Source organism: Poecilia mexicana, unplaced genomic scaffold, assembly GCF_051168715.1.
Source record: "Poecilia mexicana isolate PSO_F unplaced genomic scaffold, ASM5116871v1 scaffold_17, whole genome shotgun sequence".
Classification (NCBI taxonomy): domain Eukaryota; kingdom Metazoa; phylum Chordata; class Actinopteri; order Cyprinodontiformes; family Poeciliidae; genus Poecilia; species Poecilia mexicana.
The window spans coordinates 11,176,502-11,194,588 of NW_028263386.1; the positions used below are offsets into that span (position 1 = coordinate 11,176,502).

General features: G+C 37.5%; 1 protein-coding gene across 1 annotated transcript in view; it reads right to left on the bottom strand.

The window, feature by feature from the left end:
- b4galt2 (beta-1,4-galactosyltransferase 2) overlaps nucleotides 1-18,087 on the bottom strand; it is a 174,707-nt gene that overhangs the window by 36,587 nt on the left and 120,033 nt on the right. Inside the window, exon 6 of the mRNA XM_088014444.1 lies at nucleotides 12,673-12,795. Within this exon, the coding sequence (XP_087870570.1) occupies nucleotides 12,673-12,795 (123 nt within the window). The remainder of the gene's footprint in view (nucleotides 1-12,672; nucleotides 12,796-18,087) is intronic.

Below are 18,087 nucleotides of genomic sequence, written 5' to 3' on the forward strand. Positions count from 1 at the left end.
ATATGGTGCAATTCTAGAAAGAAATCTTAGGGAAGCTCAATAGTTGGTTTAGCTAACTGTCTGTATCATTCCACAAAAATTAAATAATGTTCTATATATTTAATAAAATGTGAAAAAAAATGAATTTACTTAGAAAATGTATATGCAGAAGCAGAAAATCAAAACATTTTAGCAATGAAGCACTCCTTTGTAACAGTAATTTATTGAGGCAAATGCAATTTTAAATATATTTTATACAATTCACTGTAATAGACAAACATAATGGGCTTAGGGGAATGAATAAGTAAAAAATTAACTCAATATATATGGATTAATTTCCCAGGTGATTTCATTGCTATTTAGCTTAATAACTCTCTTTAACTCTATATAATTTTGTAGCACAACACGCTGGTTTCAGCAGAATTATCCCTGATAAGCCTCAATACAACACAAGCACTGCAATAAGCAACAGATAGAGCCAACTGATCATTAGCCGGTGAACACTTCAGGGTGTTTGTCAGCAAAAGAGCCCAATGTTTCCCTGAGGAATTGTTGAGGTCAAATCGGAGCAAGAGGAAAAGCGAAAAGTGCATTTTTTTTGTCCTGCACACATACAGCTCCTCGTGGATAAAACTGCAAATACAGCACCCTGCTGGTAACCCTGTTAATGTTCTGTAAATACCATAAATGTTTAGAGCAGCATACTTGCAACCTTTTTTTGTTCTTACATTGGGATGAAGAGAAAACATCCCCAGATTAAGAAAAACTTTTTCTTTTTTTTTTTTACAAAACCACAACATAACAAAATTAGTTAATATGCTAGCAATGCTTCTTACAATTTATCTGTCCTTCCATGACAGTCAAGTGTTACCCCATGATATTTTGCAAGGTTAGAGAAGCATACTGTACAATATTTCTAGACACTCACAGTCCTGGATCTGCTCTTATGCTTTCTTTTCCTCAGTTTACAGGATTTAGGCAAAGGCACTGATGTGTCCATGAAACAAGGTTGATTTCTTTTTGTCTAGTGAACAATAGTTGGGACCAGATTCTTATAATTGTTAGAGATTTGGTGACCCGAGGTGACATTTTTACATCCGTTACCATGTTGCTCACTATGTGTCTGGGTAGGATAACATTGCGCCCTCTTCCAGTCTCGTTTCATCACACTTTTATTTAAATGTTATGTACATTTAAATGCATCTGTCAAATGATTCAAACCCTTTGACAAACCTTGTCACCCGCTCACCTGTGGTGATGCTGCACCAAGAAGTACTCAAGGAAACGGTACAAAAACCTTTGAGTGCAACTTCCTTCGTCATAAAATACAAACAAGAATAGAGTAGCATCAGATTTTAGCAGTTTAGCATTCTGTGGTCCGCTTGACATTTACATAAGCATTCGAACCGCGCTACAGTTCACTTCAACCAAACTGTGTTCCAGGTTTTTAGGCGGACCAGAGTTTGCTCTTTTGGTCTACATCAGAGTTCGATTGTGTATTCACACCTTCCCCAAAGAACCAGGCTAGAGGACCAAAGCTGGTGTGAATGCGTCCTACATTTCAATAAATTTCATACATTTCCCTTTGCAAAGCTTTTTTCAAGGGTTAAAAGTTGTTTACAATAAAAAAAGTACTATAAAATTAATAAACATTTTCCAATTTATTTTACTCTTTTATGAAGGACAGTGGCAGTAACAACATTCATTGACTTTTAGGCCAGTGAAAAAGAAAATGAGAAAGAAAATAATTTGCATCAGTATGTTTCTTTGCATAAACAACATTTAGGGATTCTTAGAAATCCTAATTATTTGCAATATTATTGCAAAGCTTCATAAAACATTATGCATTATATTGGCTGTCTAATCTTATTTATGTCAATAGAAAACTCTTCTAGCCAAAAAAACAAACAAAACAAAACAAAAAACACCAACACAAGTTCAAACATGTTTTACATTTCACCAGAACAAATAAGTGAGATAAGATCATGTTGTTGGGTAAAGGAGACTTACGACTTATGTCTAAAAGGTTCGGTTGAAGTCTCAGTTTTAAACAAGACAGTGATGATGATCGATGTCCCAGATCTGCCTTCAGTGCCATCTTATACACATACTACTCTGTATGTATGTGAATAACAGAGTTTTGACCTTTATCAGAATCAAACTTTAGCTAAAAGCTGCAATGACACATCGGAACAGTGAATATGTTCCACGGCTCCGACTGGCAGGAGACAATAACACAGAGTGACAGGGCAGTGTGAACATTATGTAAGGAAGAACAGGACAGCCAGGATCATGTGAAGCTAGAGAAGGAAAGCCTCTCCACTGGGAGATGGATGCAACCCAGCGACAACATGTTGGACCAAAACCTATACTGTGACAAAGCAGATTGGTGGCTGCTATACAATTACCAACCACATGTAAGTTTTTAATACAAGTTCTTCGGATTTTCTGCATTTCAGTTGCATTTGTATCTTGTATTGCGCGCTGTGTTCCTTGGTCGTCATGTTGCAGTTTTGTAAAAAAAAACAAAAAAAAAACGTATTCTTTTCCTTTCACGTTACAATTATTCTTTTTATTTATAAAAATATTTGAATAGTTTTATTTAAGGCAATGTGTATGACTGGATTTAATGTAAGGAAGCAACAAATTATGTTTGATGGTCTTTCAACAAAGTGTCAAAGTTTCGCTCCTCTTTGATGCGGCAGGAGAAAAGACTGACCTCCTGCAACTAGAGTCAGAATAAAAAGCTGAATATAAATTTAGCCTTCCTAACTGAATATATTACACAGAAATGTTGTCTTAACTCATAGAACCACCAACTAAAAAGGTATGAACCCTGCAGATTGTCCAGCACTTTTCTCTCCATGTAAAAGCAAATGCTAAAATGTTTTATCATGAAAAGCTGCATTAGTGTCCAGCAGCGGTCTTGACAGTGGCCTAGAGAGAAATGCATACAGTATACAGTCTCAGACATTTCATTGGATTAATCAGGAATTTTTAAAGCTCTTCTCCCCTTATTCCCACCAGTGGAGGTAATTGCATTAGCGCAATGAAGTGGAGAAGAAGGTAAGTCTTGACTCGTGTCTTAGCTCTCGCTGCCTGTGCGATAGAGATGTTGAAGGAGGAGAACTGCCTCATGAGTGCCAAAGTGAATAAATTAATCTATTCCTTACTTTATTTTTAAGTGTAGGAGTTACAATTTAAGACAAGATTTCATCAAAAAATGAAAAGACGGCCCCAGATATGCTAATATACAAAAGTGCATCATTTTTATTTTATTTACTACCAAATAAAATTCTTATATTTTTATATTCTACAATCGGTGACAGTAAAGTTGTTTCATTCAGCAAACTCCCACTTTCTAAATCGCAAATCCAGCTTTTTGGGGATTTCCAGTTATTTTTCTTACTGGGAACCAACAAGCGTAAAGAAACCAAGCACTAGTTCATATTCTTCAAAACAACTGTGAATAAATGTTGTAGGTAATTACACTCTAATCAATATAGTTTAATATTTTAGATCCAGTAGGAATAAAAGTTGTTTTAAATAAAAGCGGTTTCAGCATTTTATGAATATTTCTTTTTAAATTTTACTAAACAATGCAAAACTACTAGAACTGTGCTGAGTTGATTTCAGGCCGTATACATAAAAATTTCATACCAGTTCATACAAGACAGGATGGTGAAGCAGAAAGACTTCTTTGAAGACAAATCTAGACTGAAATGTGCCTCTTATTATATCTGAAAGTCTTTTTATATAGATCGGCTTTCCTGTCTAGCACTAACTGAAATCTCTGCCTCATTTTTTCTCTTTCCTATCCCTTTTCACATCATGTACTCACTTTCAAGTTATAAAGATTCAGGGCAACATTCAAGGCAGGCTAATCCTGCATATGTTCAACAAAAGGTCTATAAGCTGCATTTTGCTGTATTTCCACTCCACTGCCTCCTTCCATGTGGATATCCTGTACCAGCAGCTGCTGACTGAGACTATTCTGTCGGACCATACCTTCCACTCAATGCTTCATTTCTCTCCCTCCCTCCTTTCCTCTCTGCTCTTCCCACTTGCTTCTCTAATTTCCTCCTGAAGCAACTTTCCTCCTCTGTCCTGTTATATCGTCCTTTGTCTGTCAGCACATCCCTTATTATTGTGTGTGTGTGTTTTTTTTTGTTGTTTTGTTTTTATCCATAGCGATCGACCATAGAGGGTAGAAACAAGATTGTACCAACTTGTTAGAAGATAAAAAATACATAAATAAAAATACTAAAATATTCACTGAGTAAGGTCACAGCACATGCCTGGAATCACTTGTTTGGTTATAGAAACTGGAGTATCTTACTGCGGCTCAAAAACATGTTTCAATTTAAGTGGAGATACTGTCCAGGTTCTCAGACACTATTTTACCATTTGACGACAGAAATATTCACATTAGATGTTGTTAACATATATAGAATCTGTGCATTGTGGAGGAAGGGAGAGTCAACAGGAGAAGAACAGCAACAGAGGTAAGTATTTTTTGGGTTGGTTAAAGGAGAGCTCTTTCTTTTGTAAGGTCTGAAACCATGGGCGTAGGTTTGGGTAGGGACGGTAGGGACATGTCCCGACCAATATTCACGGGATATGAAAAAGTCCCGACCAATTTTTGCCATATTGGCTCAAAGAACGTGGATCTACGATCTTTGACTAGCAGCAACAGGCGGTGCGCGGAACGGAAGCTTCTTAGTTTGACATTTATTATGAGCCTCCGAGACCGTGTCGGAACGGTGCTGTGGGGGGGGTGGGGGGAGGGGGAGTCAGTTGAATCGTCGGACGTTCTTTGATTAGCTGCAAAAGGCGGCGGCTAGCTGGGCACACGCGTCTCCTTCTGAGTCTCCGAGACCATGTCGCCACCAAAAAAGAAAAGGACAGACATTAGAAGTTATTTCGCTACGTCGGCTGTAAGTACAGTGAGTGGACCCATAAGTTAGATATCTATCACGCAACGCATTTGTTGTAAAGTCCGGTGTTTAGTAAGGTCAGCACTGAATGTGAGGTAGAATAGGTCTGTTAATTATGTAATATTTTTTCTTTTTTATTTTATTATTGATTTCTTCTTATCTGCAATTGTGTTTGCTGTATCCAGAGGATATTTCTTTTGATCTTACTTGTAACGTTTGCTGAATTTTGTAAAGGAAAAAGTAAAGTGTTCTTGAACTGATCTGCTGAGTATGACTGTATCTGGTTGTATACACAAGATGTATGATATGGTTATGGTTGGGGGGAGGGGGTTATTAAGCCAATGTGGTTTCCCCCCCCCCTTCTCAAAAATGTTCGGTGCTCTTGGGCATTTCACTGTGCTGCGGGGGGGGGTGTCAAGGTCCCCACCAAAACTTAGACCGAACCTACGCCCTTGTCTGAAACAAGGACAGAACAGTTATTACTACTGAAATTACTAAAGTAACAAGTAATTTTCCAAACATTCCAAACACAGCAGCAGGATATTAAAAGTTTATTTTCCAAGTTAGGGCTCAATTTTCTCCTACTTCTGATTAAATTTAAAGGAATGATCTAATTTACTAAGAAGATCTTAGGAGTCCTTACACAACTACAAGCGTTTATTGTACTTCAATTCAAAAGGGAAACTGGCATGAGGCTAAAATAAAAAAAAAAAATAAAAAAAATCCATTTGGTCTATTAAGATGCAGAGTAGCTGCATTTTAAATTCAATAATTCAGTGTAGATTTTTTTTTTCCCCAACACTACTTGAAATTTTTGGAACAATCTAAGTTTAGCTGCTGGTGTGTGTGTGTGTGTGTGTGTGTGTGTGTCTATGCTGACATCCAGGTTGTAATTAAAAACATCTCTCTGGTTGGTTGTGGCTTTGGGATTGTGGGGCCAGTTGCCGATACAGAAACAGATTCTGTGGGAGCAGCTTCACACACTGATGACTTTTAAGATGTAACCTTTTCAAATCAATAAAGCTCACGGAAGGTCAAATGGACAAACAAATTTTAACATGGACTGTATGATGCACAATACTGTGCTCCCCGGCCTCAAACTCAGATCACCACACGCTGATGTTGCTGTTTCGGTCCTCTGCTGCTTCCTTTTGTCAGCTTGTCTCCTCCGCACATTGATTCAACTTTATTACGCAGCTTCCTCAAGACAGTCAAGCTGTCTTTTATTCCTTGACAGTAAAAAGAAAATGTGAGTGCTTGCTGCTTATCTAAAGAGCAAGGGAGGAGATGTTTCCTCTTCCTGCTGACACTCGAGGATGCTTTTATTTCCGTGCACTCAGAAAACAAGCTCTTTCTGCACTTTTCTGTCTTTATTACTGGCTACAGTTTGTTTAACCTACAGAGGAATTATCAGCCTATGATTTAAACACAGATTCAGATTTCTCTACTTGACAGCTCATGCCATATTTTAGGGACACAAGCAGAGTAGGTGAGACCTGAAACAAGGACAGGATAGTCAAGATGACAGGCGTTTTAACAAAATCAGACATCCTTGCTTTCAGAGCTGTCCGTTTAAAGAAACATCAAGAAAATCTGTCATGACACAGCTGCATCAATTAGCCCCAATTTTGCTCCTGTCTTTCACACTATTTCATTATTTCTGTCAGTTGTAGTTTTTAAGAAAATAAATTACACACCCTTCCTGTTATCGATGCAAAGATATTTTACTGCAGCTGCATAATCTTAAACAGAAAAATCCAAACATTCACTGGAGTACTTTCGTTCGGTTGTTACTTCATAAAAAATATCAATGCTATTTAGTATCTCTATCAATTCCATTAAGATTAATGTGAGGGTGATTTGAAAAATCCACGCTTTGATTTTTTAATTAGATATCCGAGAACATTTTTAACTATAACTAATATCTCGTTTTTTTTTTCTGGGGAAGAAATATGACATAACACAGAATCTAAGGAGAACTACGTGCTGTATGTACTGCACTGTCATCCTCTAACGTTGGTTAAATACTACCTGGTGTTTAACTGGTATCTGGTGCTTTAGTTTGACAAGCCTAATATTTTTCATGCTCTTATTCCTACCATGTTGGGTAAAAGATCAAATCTATCTTTTACCTAACATAAACAAATCTATCTGTTTTTGCAGAGCATGTTTAGGCCTTCGGATGTAGCGGTTCCATTTTCTTCTGCAATTACTGACAACCGTCTGTAAACACAAATGCTGTGGATCTTTTTGTGCCATTTTCCTTTTTAATCCTCTTTAACCTCTCTGCAAACTGTACCTAAAGCATGCAAATGAGAAAATGGCAAGAAAACCCTTCAAGGAGAGCTGGACTTTATTTCCAGATAATCAGATTCTCTATAACTGACTGCAGAAAAATAAGGAATGATGGGATTCAATCGGGTTTAACAACATTTTAACCCAAGAGTATGCAAAAAAAGTCAGTGCAGGTTCACTTATTTTACTAACTCAATTCATGAAGTAAAATGCAAAGTATAGATTAATTACACATATACATGTGTTTATAAGCCTTTATTTCTGGTAATTATTTAGATTTTTTACTTATAACTAATGAAAACATCACATTTAAGTTAAAAACGGCCCAATGTGTGAATTGTGATGTCATCATAAAATGGCAGACAAGATTTGATCTGCTCTCTTTTATTGGGTCAAATACATAATTAGCTGCATCTAAACTGTCACTGAATATATAAAGGTACACTGGTTTTATTATTCTCTATTTGTTAACCCAAGGCTAAGTTTAATAAACCACAATAAAAGTACTTTTTTGATGTCCATCATTTATTGTCATTTTCCTGCAGCTTTGTCACAATGCTTTCTTTCATTTTCAGCTCCTTGACAGAAAGGGAAAAAATATTCTAAAAATAACAAAAGCAAAAGCAAAATGTGAGATTTCAAACACTCCTCAGTGCTTGTTCATCTGCCCTGACCCTGATTTGTGACTAAACTTATCAAAGGCTTGACACGTTCAAAGGGTTGCTCTAAAAATACCATTGTCGAGGCTTCAGAGAAGCGCTCACTGCTGTGACTGCACGTCTGCAAGATGCTGGCTCAAGCATAGCTAAAAGTCACAGCTGGGAGGTTTATTGAGCCAAAGGGCAAAGGTCAGCGATAAGAGTGGCAGAAGGTGGTTGGTGGCTTTCCAATGCTTCAGCTGCGTGCTCAGACTTCATCCTTATCGGTGATATCATCCAACATTTGGTTGAGGCCTGGCCGGGCGAGTGGCACATACCCTGTCTGACTGAAGCCCACCCCATGCAGAAGGGACAGCTCTCCTCTGGGCTGAGATGAAGCTGGCAGGACCCATTTCAGTCTGCAGCATCAAAACCAGAACAAAAAAGGAAATTGCTGGAGGGAAGCAAGCAAACAAGATGTGAAGAGATGGATGGCTGCTGGGCTGGAGAGAAGTACTAACCGAGGGAGGGGGAAGGTGCTGAAGGTGAGAGCAGGAAGTGTATAAAAAAAGCAATTTAGTGGTTTAGTTGATGCTCCTTTTTCAGAGCAGCCTTCAAAGAGAGAACAGATGGAGGCTGGTGGACACATCAGCTGCTTGCTTGGTTCAAACTCATGAACTATGTCTTCTAATTCCAGCTGAGCGAAAACCGGAGCACACTACTCCTTTGCCACTGTGCATTCTAACACGGCTCTTTTATTTCTCCATCTCTTTGCTCCTGTCTTACAGCTATTTTTACTAAATCCAGTGAGACTCTGTCTGCTGGATATTTAATTAGTTTACCTCGGATGTTCTTCCTCTCTGCACCCTTCCGCATTTGGCATTGTCTAAACCCTTGGATTTCAAATTAAATCTACAAACAAGCTTTTCTTCAGGAGATCACTCACTTTACTCTTTATGAGACGTTTTTTAGGGGTTGCAGCATTAAATGTGTAACAATGGTCAGTTATGCAACAGCATATATATATATATATATATATGTATATATATACACAAGCCATTCTTTTCTAATACCAAGACAGCCTCCAAGCAAAATATGCTCTAAAGCAGACTGACCTTGTTAATACTTCTGTGAAGGAGTTTCACTCAAATTAGAATCGTGTGAATCGAGATCTTATTCTTATTTGTAACAAGATGTCATAAATAGAGGTGGGGTAGGAATCCCTGAGAAGACAGGAGCAAAAATTGCCCTGCTGGTACTGGTCATGTTAAAGGTACAAAATCAAGAAACCAGACAAACCAAAGACTGACCTGGTGTCAAAAAAAAAAAAAAGAAAAAAAAAAAAAATATATATATACGTATATATAAGTTTGAGCCACAGAACAGGCAGCAGCTTATGGATACTGACAAAAACAGTAAAATAGAGGACAATATTTTCCAGAAAAATCTCTCATTTATTTGCAAGTCAACACATACGTCCTGATAACCCAAGCTAAAAATAAATGAATATAGACCTAAACCAGGGTTTCAAATGGATTTTAAGAGATGAACACCTGCAAGTTCCATTTTACTTCATAAATCTCATCTCTATTTTCCACAAATTGAATTTGCTACTAAATGCGCTAAAAGGAATTACAAATTAAATAAATATAAATATATGAATTATTTAAGTAATTGAACTATTTAAAGTATTGTAATTTAAATGGAGCATCTTGTAATTGTTAGTTACCTTCCTAAAGGTGGACTGTGATATGACATATCATGAAGGTTCTTCAGATACAAGCGAAGGTATTTCAGCAGTGATAGTGATGGGAGGTGCTAGAAATAGGCAGGTTCAAGAGAGGTAGATAATACTTTCACCGAGTGCCATGCCCCAACCCAGACATAAATCCCCACCAGAGATTTTTGGTTCTGCTTGGTTTTAGTTTTAGCTATAAAAGTGCAGCCTCACTCTCCTTAGCAGCTCGTCTCAGGGTGTATATTTTTTTTTCAAGGGCATTTCTACTTAACTGATTCAAAAACATCAACAAAAAAAGACTGGATGGTGGACGGTGGGGGTTTACAAATAAAGCCCTGCATAACCTTTGTTCTGAACTCTGTCCTCTTATTTCTTGTGTTTCTTCTTATACTGAGATTGAGTTCGTGACTTTTATAGAAAGAGATAAATGTGCATAACAGAGAGGACTGCCTGTAACTTAGAAAAATTAACAAAAACCTATTTCTATTTTACTCAGCCCCGCAAGACAGTTTGTTTAGCTCCACTGCACTTTGCTAGGTTTTTCAGACCAGTCAGGGTGAGTTTATGGCTGCAAATATAAATTAAAAATAAAGCATAAATAAAGTTTTCTACACTTTCTTGCATTTTGACAAATAACTAATACCTCTGAAGCTTTAATATCCAGTTTGGCTTTTTCTATGTTTTCATATTTTGCAAAAAAAACAACCAAAAAAAAAAAAAAAAAAAAAAAAACCTTTTTGCTTCAAGCCTACAAAATAAAACTGACAATATTTTAAGTATCTCTGATGGGAGATTAAAGTATTTACAGATAACTATATACATATTATCGGTCAATTTGTAAATCTGAGGCACGAAAGAAAGATCTTTTTACAAAGCAACAATAGTGAAAACGCTGCTCTAAGGTGGAAGTTCATAAGGTTGTAGAAAACATTACGGTCATCTTTCATATTTATAAATTTGGAAGTAAAGTTGAGGAAAAAGCTGTAAAAAATATATTATTTAACAGAGAAACATAAAAATGGCCAGCCTTTCAACCTGTATATTATCAAGAAAAAAAAGAAAATGAAAAAAAACTAAATGCCCCCAGAAGTTACAGAGCTCATCAGTCTGTTATTAACATTTGGTTTTAAAACAATGTTATGGAGACATTTTTAAAAATATATTTATATGTTGATTTTTACAATTGTTAAAAAAAACTCTAGGGATTTTATTTGGTAATTTACAACTTCCTGTCTGTCTGATGCATAAACATCACATAGCAGAGCCCTGTTTCTCTTAGCCTCTCTTCAAAACGGGTAAGAGTAGAGAACATACCACTCAAGTGGGTTAATTGAACCATGTGCTTTAGGCAGATTACACACAGACTCAGCTTTTTGAGACTAAGCAATCCATTTGAATCTGTTGTGAAACAAATTATGAAAATATGTAAGGGAACTTTATGCACTGTTAAGTAGATGGAGGATCTGTAACACAGGCCTTTTTCTCCTCCGTAATTTGGGAACCTTATTAGTGTGAAATAACATAAACTTAGGAAATGTTGCCTGCTGATTTTATGTTAACTAAAGCCCGACAATTAGCTATGTCTTGATTCTGAAACACAATGTTAGAAAGTTTACATTCAATCACTAAATGTTTTTATTTCTCCCCCACATTATCTCATATATCAGAGTGGCTAAAATAGCCCAGTCGAAGTGCAGGGCAATATCTCTGGGGAAATCTACAGCGTCTAATAGCTGAGAGTTTGTTTTCCTCCAATAAAAACTTAGTGGTTTAACTCAATCTTGTTTGGCACATTATTGCAGACATATGAGCACACACAACCCTCTCACACGGCAACCATAGATCTCTTTTTATCACATCTTACCAGATTCAGAAAACCCCCCCAAAAAACAACTGTAATCTTCTGAACACTGTTTTGCTTCACACAGTCAAACAGTGCCTTTCTCAAATGCTCTATATCAGTTTTCCTCCAACATAGTAACTCTGAGTGGAAAAGATAAGCCTCACACTGTGAGGGCGACACACACACACACACACGCCATACAGCAAAAGAGGAAAACAGAGGATACAGAATATAGATACAATGAAGATGGAGATGGCACTGAATCTGTGGAGAGGCATCCTGCTGCCTTAAGCTGTGCGTCTGTATAATTAGTACACTTGAGCCGAGTTTGCTGAATGCAAATGTAACTGACATCATTTTTTTCTTTGAAGCTGACTTTGATGAGCTGTAAAGAAACACCCAAGTGACATTTTTCCCGTTGAGCGAGGGGGGCTTATGGGATCACATATTAGGGAATACGTAAAACTGCAAGTACATATCTGAACAGTTTTTAACTTCAAACGAAGCAAGCCCCAAAGATGCCGAGTTACTCATGAGATCGTCAGTTAACCAGGTAATTAAACAGAACCAAGTACAAGAGAACCATGCGTCCAAGATGAATCAAACTAATTATCATCTAAATGCGTGAATGCGACCAGGCAGACCCAACTCATCTTCCTGTCAACCTGTCAAACAACTAATGCCCTCCCAGATTTGACTCCAGCCAACACCCACTGCAACATAATTAGTGAACTTCAGCTTGACATTAAAAGCTGACTGAAGCACTTCAAAAGGTTAATTTATGAAATAATCATTCTCCTTCTCTGAACAGTTGTAATAAATCATCTAAATGAAGAACTCATGTGTCACTTTTTAGCTGAGGTGTCCAATTTTCCACAGAGATAGCAGAATTAAGGAATAATGGATGACAGTGTATGTATTTGTGACAGCTTGGGTTGCTGTAGGTGGTCTTACACTATTCTTAAAAGACAATGAACATCTCTATACTTTTCTAAAAACAATTCTGTGTCAAATCTTATATTTATTTGTTTAGCCTCTGCTGGAAGACGTAGATTTAAGCTCAAAATTATTGCTTGTATCAGGTTATAAAGGCTAAAGTAGGAAGTAAAAATCTGTCTAATTTCTACATAATAAAAAAAAGGAATCAAAAGCATAGCAAAATGTCAATTTTTTGGCCCCATGTTTGTAAAAAGTGAATTGGAAACAGACCAATCAACTTTCCCTCCGATCCTCCTCACTTACCGGTTATAGATGTCGTCGTCCTCTCCTCCCCAGCCCCAGTACTCGTTTGGAAAGCCGTTGATTTTTAGAAACTGCTTTTTACTGAGACCAGAAACTCCACCAAAGTAGCCAGCATATGGCAACCTGCAGAACGGGGAGGAAAGACATGGGAAGCAGAAAAGGTGAGAGGAGGTTCAGAGAAGTAGAAGATGAGTCCAGACAACAGGAAGGAACATTTAAAATCCACATTTCTATCCTAAGTAAGCAATTTTCTGAAAATTAATTCTGTAAACAAGCAAAAACATTCGTTTGGAGGATTGGTAGCACCATTTCTCTGCTGTATCAAAACAAAAGTTTTTTCTGCTTTGAGGAGTGAGGAAGATGTCCTCAGAGAACTACGAATTTCAGTAGAAAATACAACTTCTGACATTTTTATGTTCAGCCTGTGGAAGATCTTATTGTAGCTCAGTTTATTTAAAACATCATAAGAATGTTTTATCTTTGACAATTTGACAAGAGACAGATAACAAAATGGAGCATTTTTTTTTTTTTTTGAAAAAGTTGCAACAGAAAGCATTGTTGTCAATTTATATTTATGGACATTTGTAACCCATGATAATTATTTTGATTCTTTCCTACTTGCTTTTCATCTCAGCTATTGTCCGGCAAATGTGACTTAGTCACAACTTATCGAAATGCACCGTAGCACTCCATGCATCGGCTAAAAATATTCATTTGCTCAAATAAAACCTAAATCAGTATGAAAGTAAAAGAGTCAAAATATTTGACGTGCTTGAAGACACAATGCTTTGAAGAGGTTAGGCATTTTATCTTCTGCTTCTCAAAGAACCCAACCATCCATTAGCTTATCTTTTATTCATAGTTAGTGTTGCAGAAGCTGCTGGTGCCTGGTTCCAGCTGTTAATGGAACTACAGGTCAATTTACTCCTTTTTCAATCCATATCTCTAATTTGTACCCATAGCCATTTAGCGCATTTCTACATCAACTTAATACCCATAAAACACAACAACAAAAACTGACAGATATGTTCCTGAACTAGTACAGTCTCTCTTGGTAGAAACATATTTCCTTGAGCTGTTATGATACATAACTCAGATCTCACATTTAATTTAATTCCAGTTTAACTCTGTATTCTCTTGTACTATTATTTTAGTTCTGATTACAGTTTGAGCCAGTCAAAACTATTTAAGTATGACAGATTGCAATGCTTGATCACCAAACCTCAATGAAATAATAATCAACCTCCTGGTGGTATATACTGTATTTTTATTGCAGTCATTTTCCATACAGTAGGCTATGAACAGGTTTTAATCTTACATTTTTAATGGTTAAAGAGGTCCCCAGGGAGGTATGAATTGACGCATGGTCAGTTCAAAATGTCCCGAGGAAGATATCTGTCATACCGTGTCAGATAAGATAAAATGATCAGTACAAAATGACCAGCTATTCACACTCAGACTCACAACTATGGGAGATTTAGGATGTGCCATTAACCTAACAGAAGCAGGAGAAAAATATTACACAGACAAGGAAAGAACATCCAAACTCTGCACAGTGCAGCCTTGCTTTGGATTTAAACCCAGGACCTCCACTACAGTGATTAGACTTTCAGGAAACCCGTTTAGCCGACATTCCCTTTATCTACTAAATCACTGCAGCATCTTGGAAGGGCAGGTGCTTATCTCATGGGCGAGAAGTGAGTTTTCCAGTCTGTCACAGGACAGCACAGAGATGTGGACAACCAAAAACCCACACCAAAGGTCATTCTAGAGGCCAAAGAAACTCTAAAAATCAGACCATCTTATAATAGGGATTAGAATGATTATTGTGATGGATTGGCGACCTGCTCAGAATGCATTTCACCTTGTGCCTAATACTCACTAGAGATAGGAAGCAGCGCCCCCACGATGCTTCCAGGACAGGCAGATATAGAGAATGGATGGACAGATCAAATAGCAAGATCAGCGTGGTTAACATTATTAACTACAAGCATCAATCCCTGTTTGAATACTGAAGTTCCCTTAGGGCAAACGAATCCCTTCAGCGGTTCACCCAAACGTCCCTGAGGTGTGTATGGACTGATATCCTGTGGGAGACGGTTCCTTTGTTATGTTAAACATTGGGTAGAAAAGGACAAAACTGGCAAAAGTACAACATTGCGAAGGAGCGAACTGACCACCACCTGCCAAAACCCTGCTCTCTGATGTAGCAAACTGAATTAACAGCAGGCACGCCTCAACAGAAAAGACAAGTACTTCACTGCTCCTGAAAATAGCCGCCTTCAAACAGTATCAACATTCACTATGAGGAGTGTTGTGGTTAGCATGGCCCAGTTTATTAAGGCGCAAAAAGGTTGGGTTTTTGAGTTTCCAGCCAACCTATCACCAGTCATGACTGGTCAAGTCGGAAAACAGTCCCATTCATACCAAAGGATGATTTAGTTTTTTTGTCAATGCATCTCTTCTGAAGCTGTGAATGGCCAAATGTGCAAAACTTCAGTTTCAAAGGACTACTTGAAAACAAAGTGTACACGTGTTTTCCAAGGGTCAGGCATTCGAGCTTTGCTTCCAGATATTTATTTAGTCAGCTGGATGGACTTTCCCTACACTCAATCTACACACCAGATTTATGTGTTATTGACTGAGAAAATGTAGCTTGATTGACATGTTGTTATTACAATATTTATTTATAGTGTAATTTTTTGTTTCTCTTGTATCCTACAGCCAAGATCTCCACCTAAAATGCCTGGTTTGGGGCAGCTGGTGAAAGTCGAAGTATTGAAACAAATCCCAGTGGCGGAAGGACGTGAAACTCCACCCAGAGCAGCTCTGGCCGGGATCTGATGCAATGACGCAGTTTCTGCGAGATAATATCTTCAGCAGCTGCTCCATTACACCACTGCTTTAAAGAACCCTTTTCAGGGAAACTCCATATCTAGGTGATGGAACTGTGAGTTTTCTTTTTATGTGCAGATTTACCTAACACAATTTACATTTAAATAAGGCATTTATGTCTGTCTGGCAATATGATCTTTTCTGTTTCTTGTCATTTTCAGGCTTTAAGTGGATAATTTATGGGTGACTTTTAACTGTAATAGGATAATCCATATCCCTTTAATCCAATCGTGATATGAATTGACTCAATGTAAAATACAAAAATAAAAGAATAAAAATCTCTGAAGAGGCTTCCGAAGCAGTTTCTCAGCAGTTGTTTATAAAACAAGCTGCCTTGTTATAGAGTGAATGCCAGGAAGCTTCTAATGATGAGTTCTCACATGTATGAATAGTGAATTAATGAGGTGAATTAATTTTCAAACTGATGAATAAACAGGCATATGTACTGAGTATGGAGCGTGTGTGTATGCGTGTGTGCTTGAAAACACAGCCGACTACGAACGGAAGACAAGCGTTTTTACTTCTTGTCAAAAGTCACGAGACTAGCGGAGTGGGACGGACGTCAGTGGGGGGTGTCATGACAGGCACCAGGAGTGTAACCAGAGGCCTTTGCGTGTGTGTGTGTGTGTGTGTGTGTGTACACCTACATGTGTGTACACCCTATGTTGTCAAACGTGCGACAGCTTCTTGCTGAGAGATGACAAGCAGAAACTAATGAGAGCGTATGTCTCAGCACAAGTTCTCCGAGCAGCAATATGATCAGGAGGAGTGTGTGAGCAGGTGTGTTCAACAGAACACATGTTGAGGGGAACAAGAGGAAAGAGAGAGAGAAAATATTAAAATGAAAAAAAATATATATATATATACATAATGCAAGCTCTAGCTTAAGAAGTGTAAGGATTTGTTAAAACCTTTTTCATATTAATTGCTTATTTATAAGAAAAGTGTGATCAAAAATCTCCCTATTGGATCAGACGTCTTTGCCAGAAGTTGAGCCCAGAAATGTTCTTCAGATACTTTCAGCCTTGACTCTGCGTGTTTTGGTCCAGGACCTGGGGACCAGTTTAAAAGCATTAAAAGACCTTTAAAAGAAGCCTAGCGAATTTCAGAAGTAAATCAGGCTGAACAGTGGGAATAAAAAAAATAACTTTTTTTGAAAGGCCAGTGGAGCATACACAGTTTGTTCTGAAAGTAAACATCACACCATCTGTTTGAAGGCTTCAAGTGGGGAAAAAAGGATAGTTTTTACAACAGGATGAAGATGATAAATGCATGTTCAAAACCACAGTTGGCACAGGCCACAGATTTTTAACCCAAAACATCAATAAAGTAGTAGTAGTAGTTTTGACCTCGATGATTTCAAAACTACTTAAAAAGACTCGACTTTTATGCACAAAAAATGTTTAAAGTTTTGATATGTCTAAAAACACGCTTCCTGTCAAGATGATAGAAATAGACTGAATAATCTTATCAGTTAATGCATTTAAGTCTTAATTATTCTCTGCAAAATTAAAGAAGTAAACCATAATGCCATTGATCCAAAAGTCATAAAGATGACCAGAAGGATTCTCTTTTCCTAAACAGAATCCCTGTCTAGCAGAAATCTGCCACGTCTTCCTGCTTTGACCACATGTCAGACAAAGTGGTGGTCAGTTACACCTCCAGGTCTCCTGATTGTCTACGTCACACAAATAATAAAGTCCTAAAGCCGTCCGCGTCTGTTGATTTCCTCTCTTCCAGTGTGCTGGAAGTAATGGTTTGAGATGAATTTGACAGTGCAGCTGCATTTTAAAGGTCATATTAAAACATTATAAATGGCAGAGGCATTAAAGTACCCGGAGGCTTCAGCAATTTTTAAATTAGTCTCTTAGCTTTGAAGGATTTGGTCCCAAAGTAACATTAAAGTTGGAACAGATCAGGCTCCTTTTAAACTACAACTGTTAACATTTAATCTCATGTATAGGCACTTGCAGTGAGGGCAGAGATATTTGGACATCGATCACAAGTTTTGGTCTTTTTCACTTATGTTGAAAGAGACACATTTTGACTGTACAGAAATTAGATATTCGTCTTATTTAAACAGTGGAAGCTCTATGTACAAACAAGTCAGACTATGACTTTTTCAGAATATGAATGAAACATGAATGTCCTAGAAATGTGTTTTCCTGCACACACATTTGGCTACCATATAGGCCAGACTGCACAGAGCCTGCAGCACACTGGGCTGTGTTTTGACACTAGCCTCAATGTTTTACTGCTTCACTCAAGATGCAATTCATAACACACCTTGGAACATTTTTGAAAGGTTGTTATTAGAATAATAACCTTAAATTCCCCCTGTCTAAACCACATGGAGTGCAGTATGTAGAACGTAAGCGGACAACATTAATATTAACTAAAAAATTAACAGGTGTTAATTAAGTCCTTCATACAAAATAAAGCGCTTGATCAATTCCTAAATTACAATTAAATCACAGTTTTTCTTCTGTAGTTTTTATGGCAAGTGCTGATATTGACCAG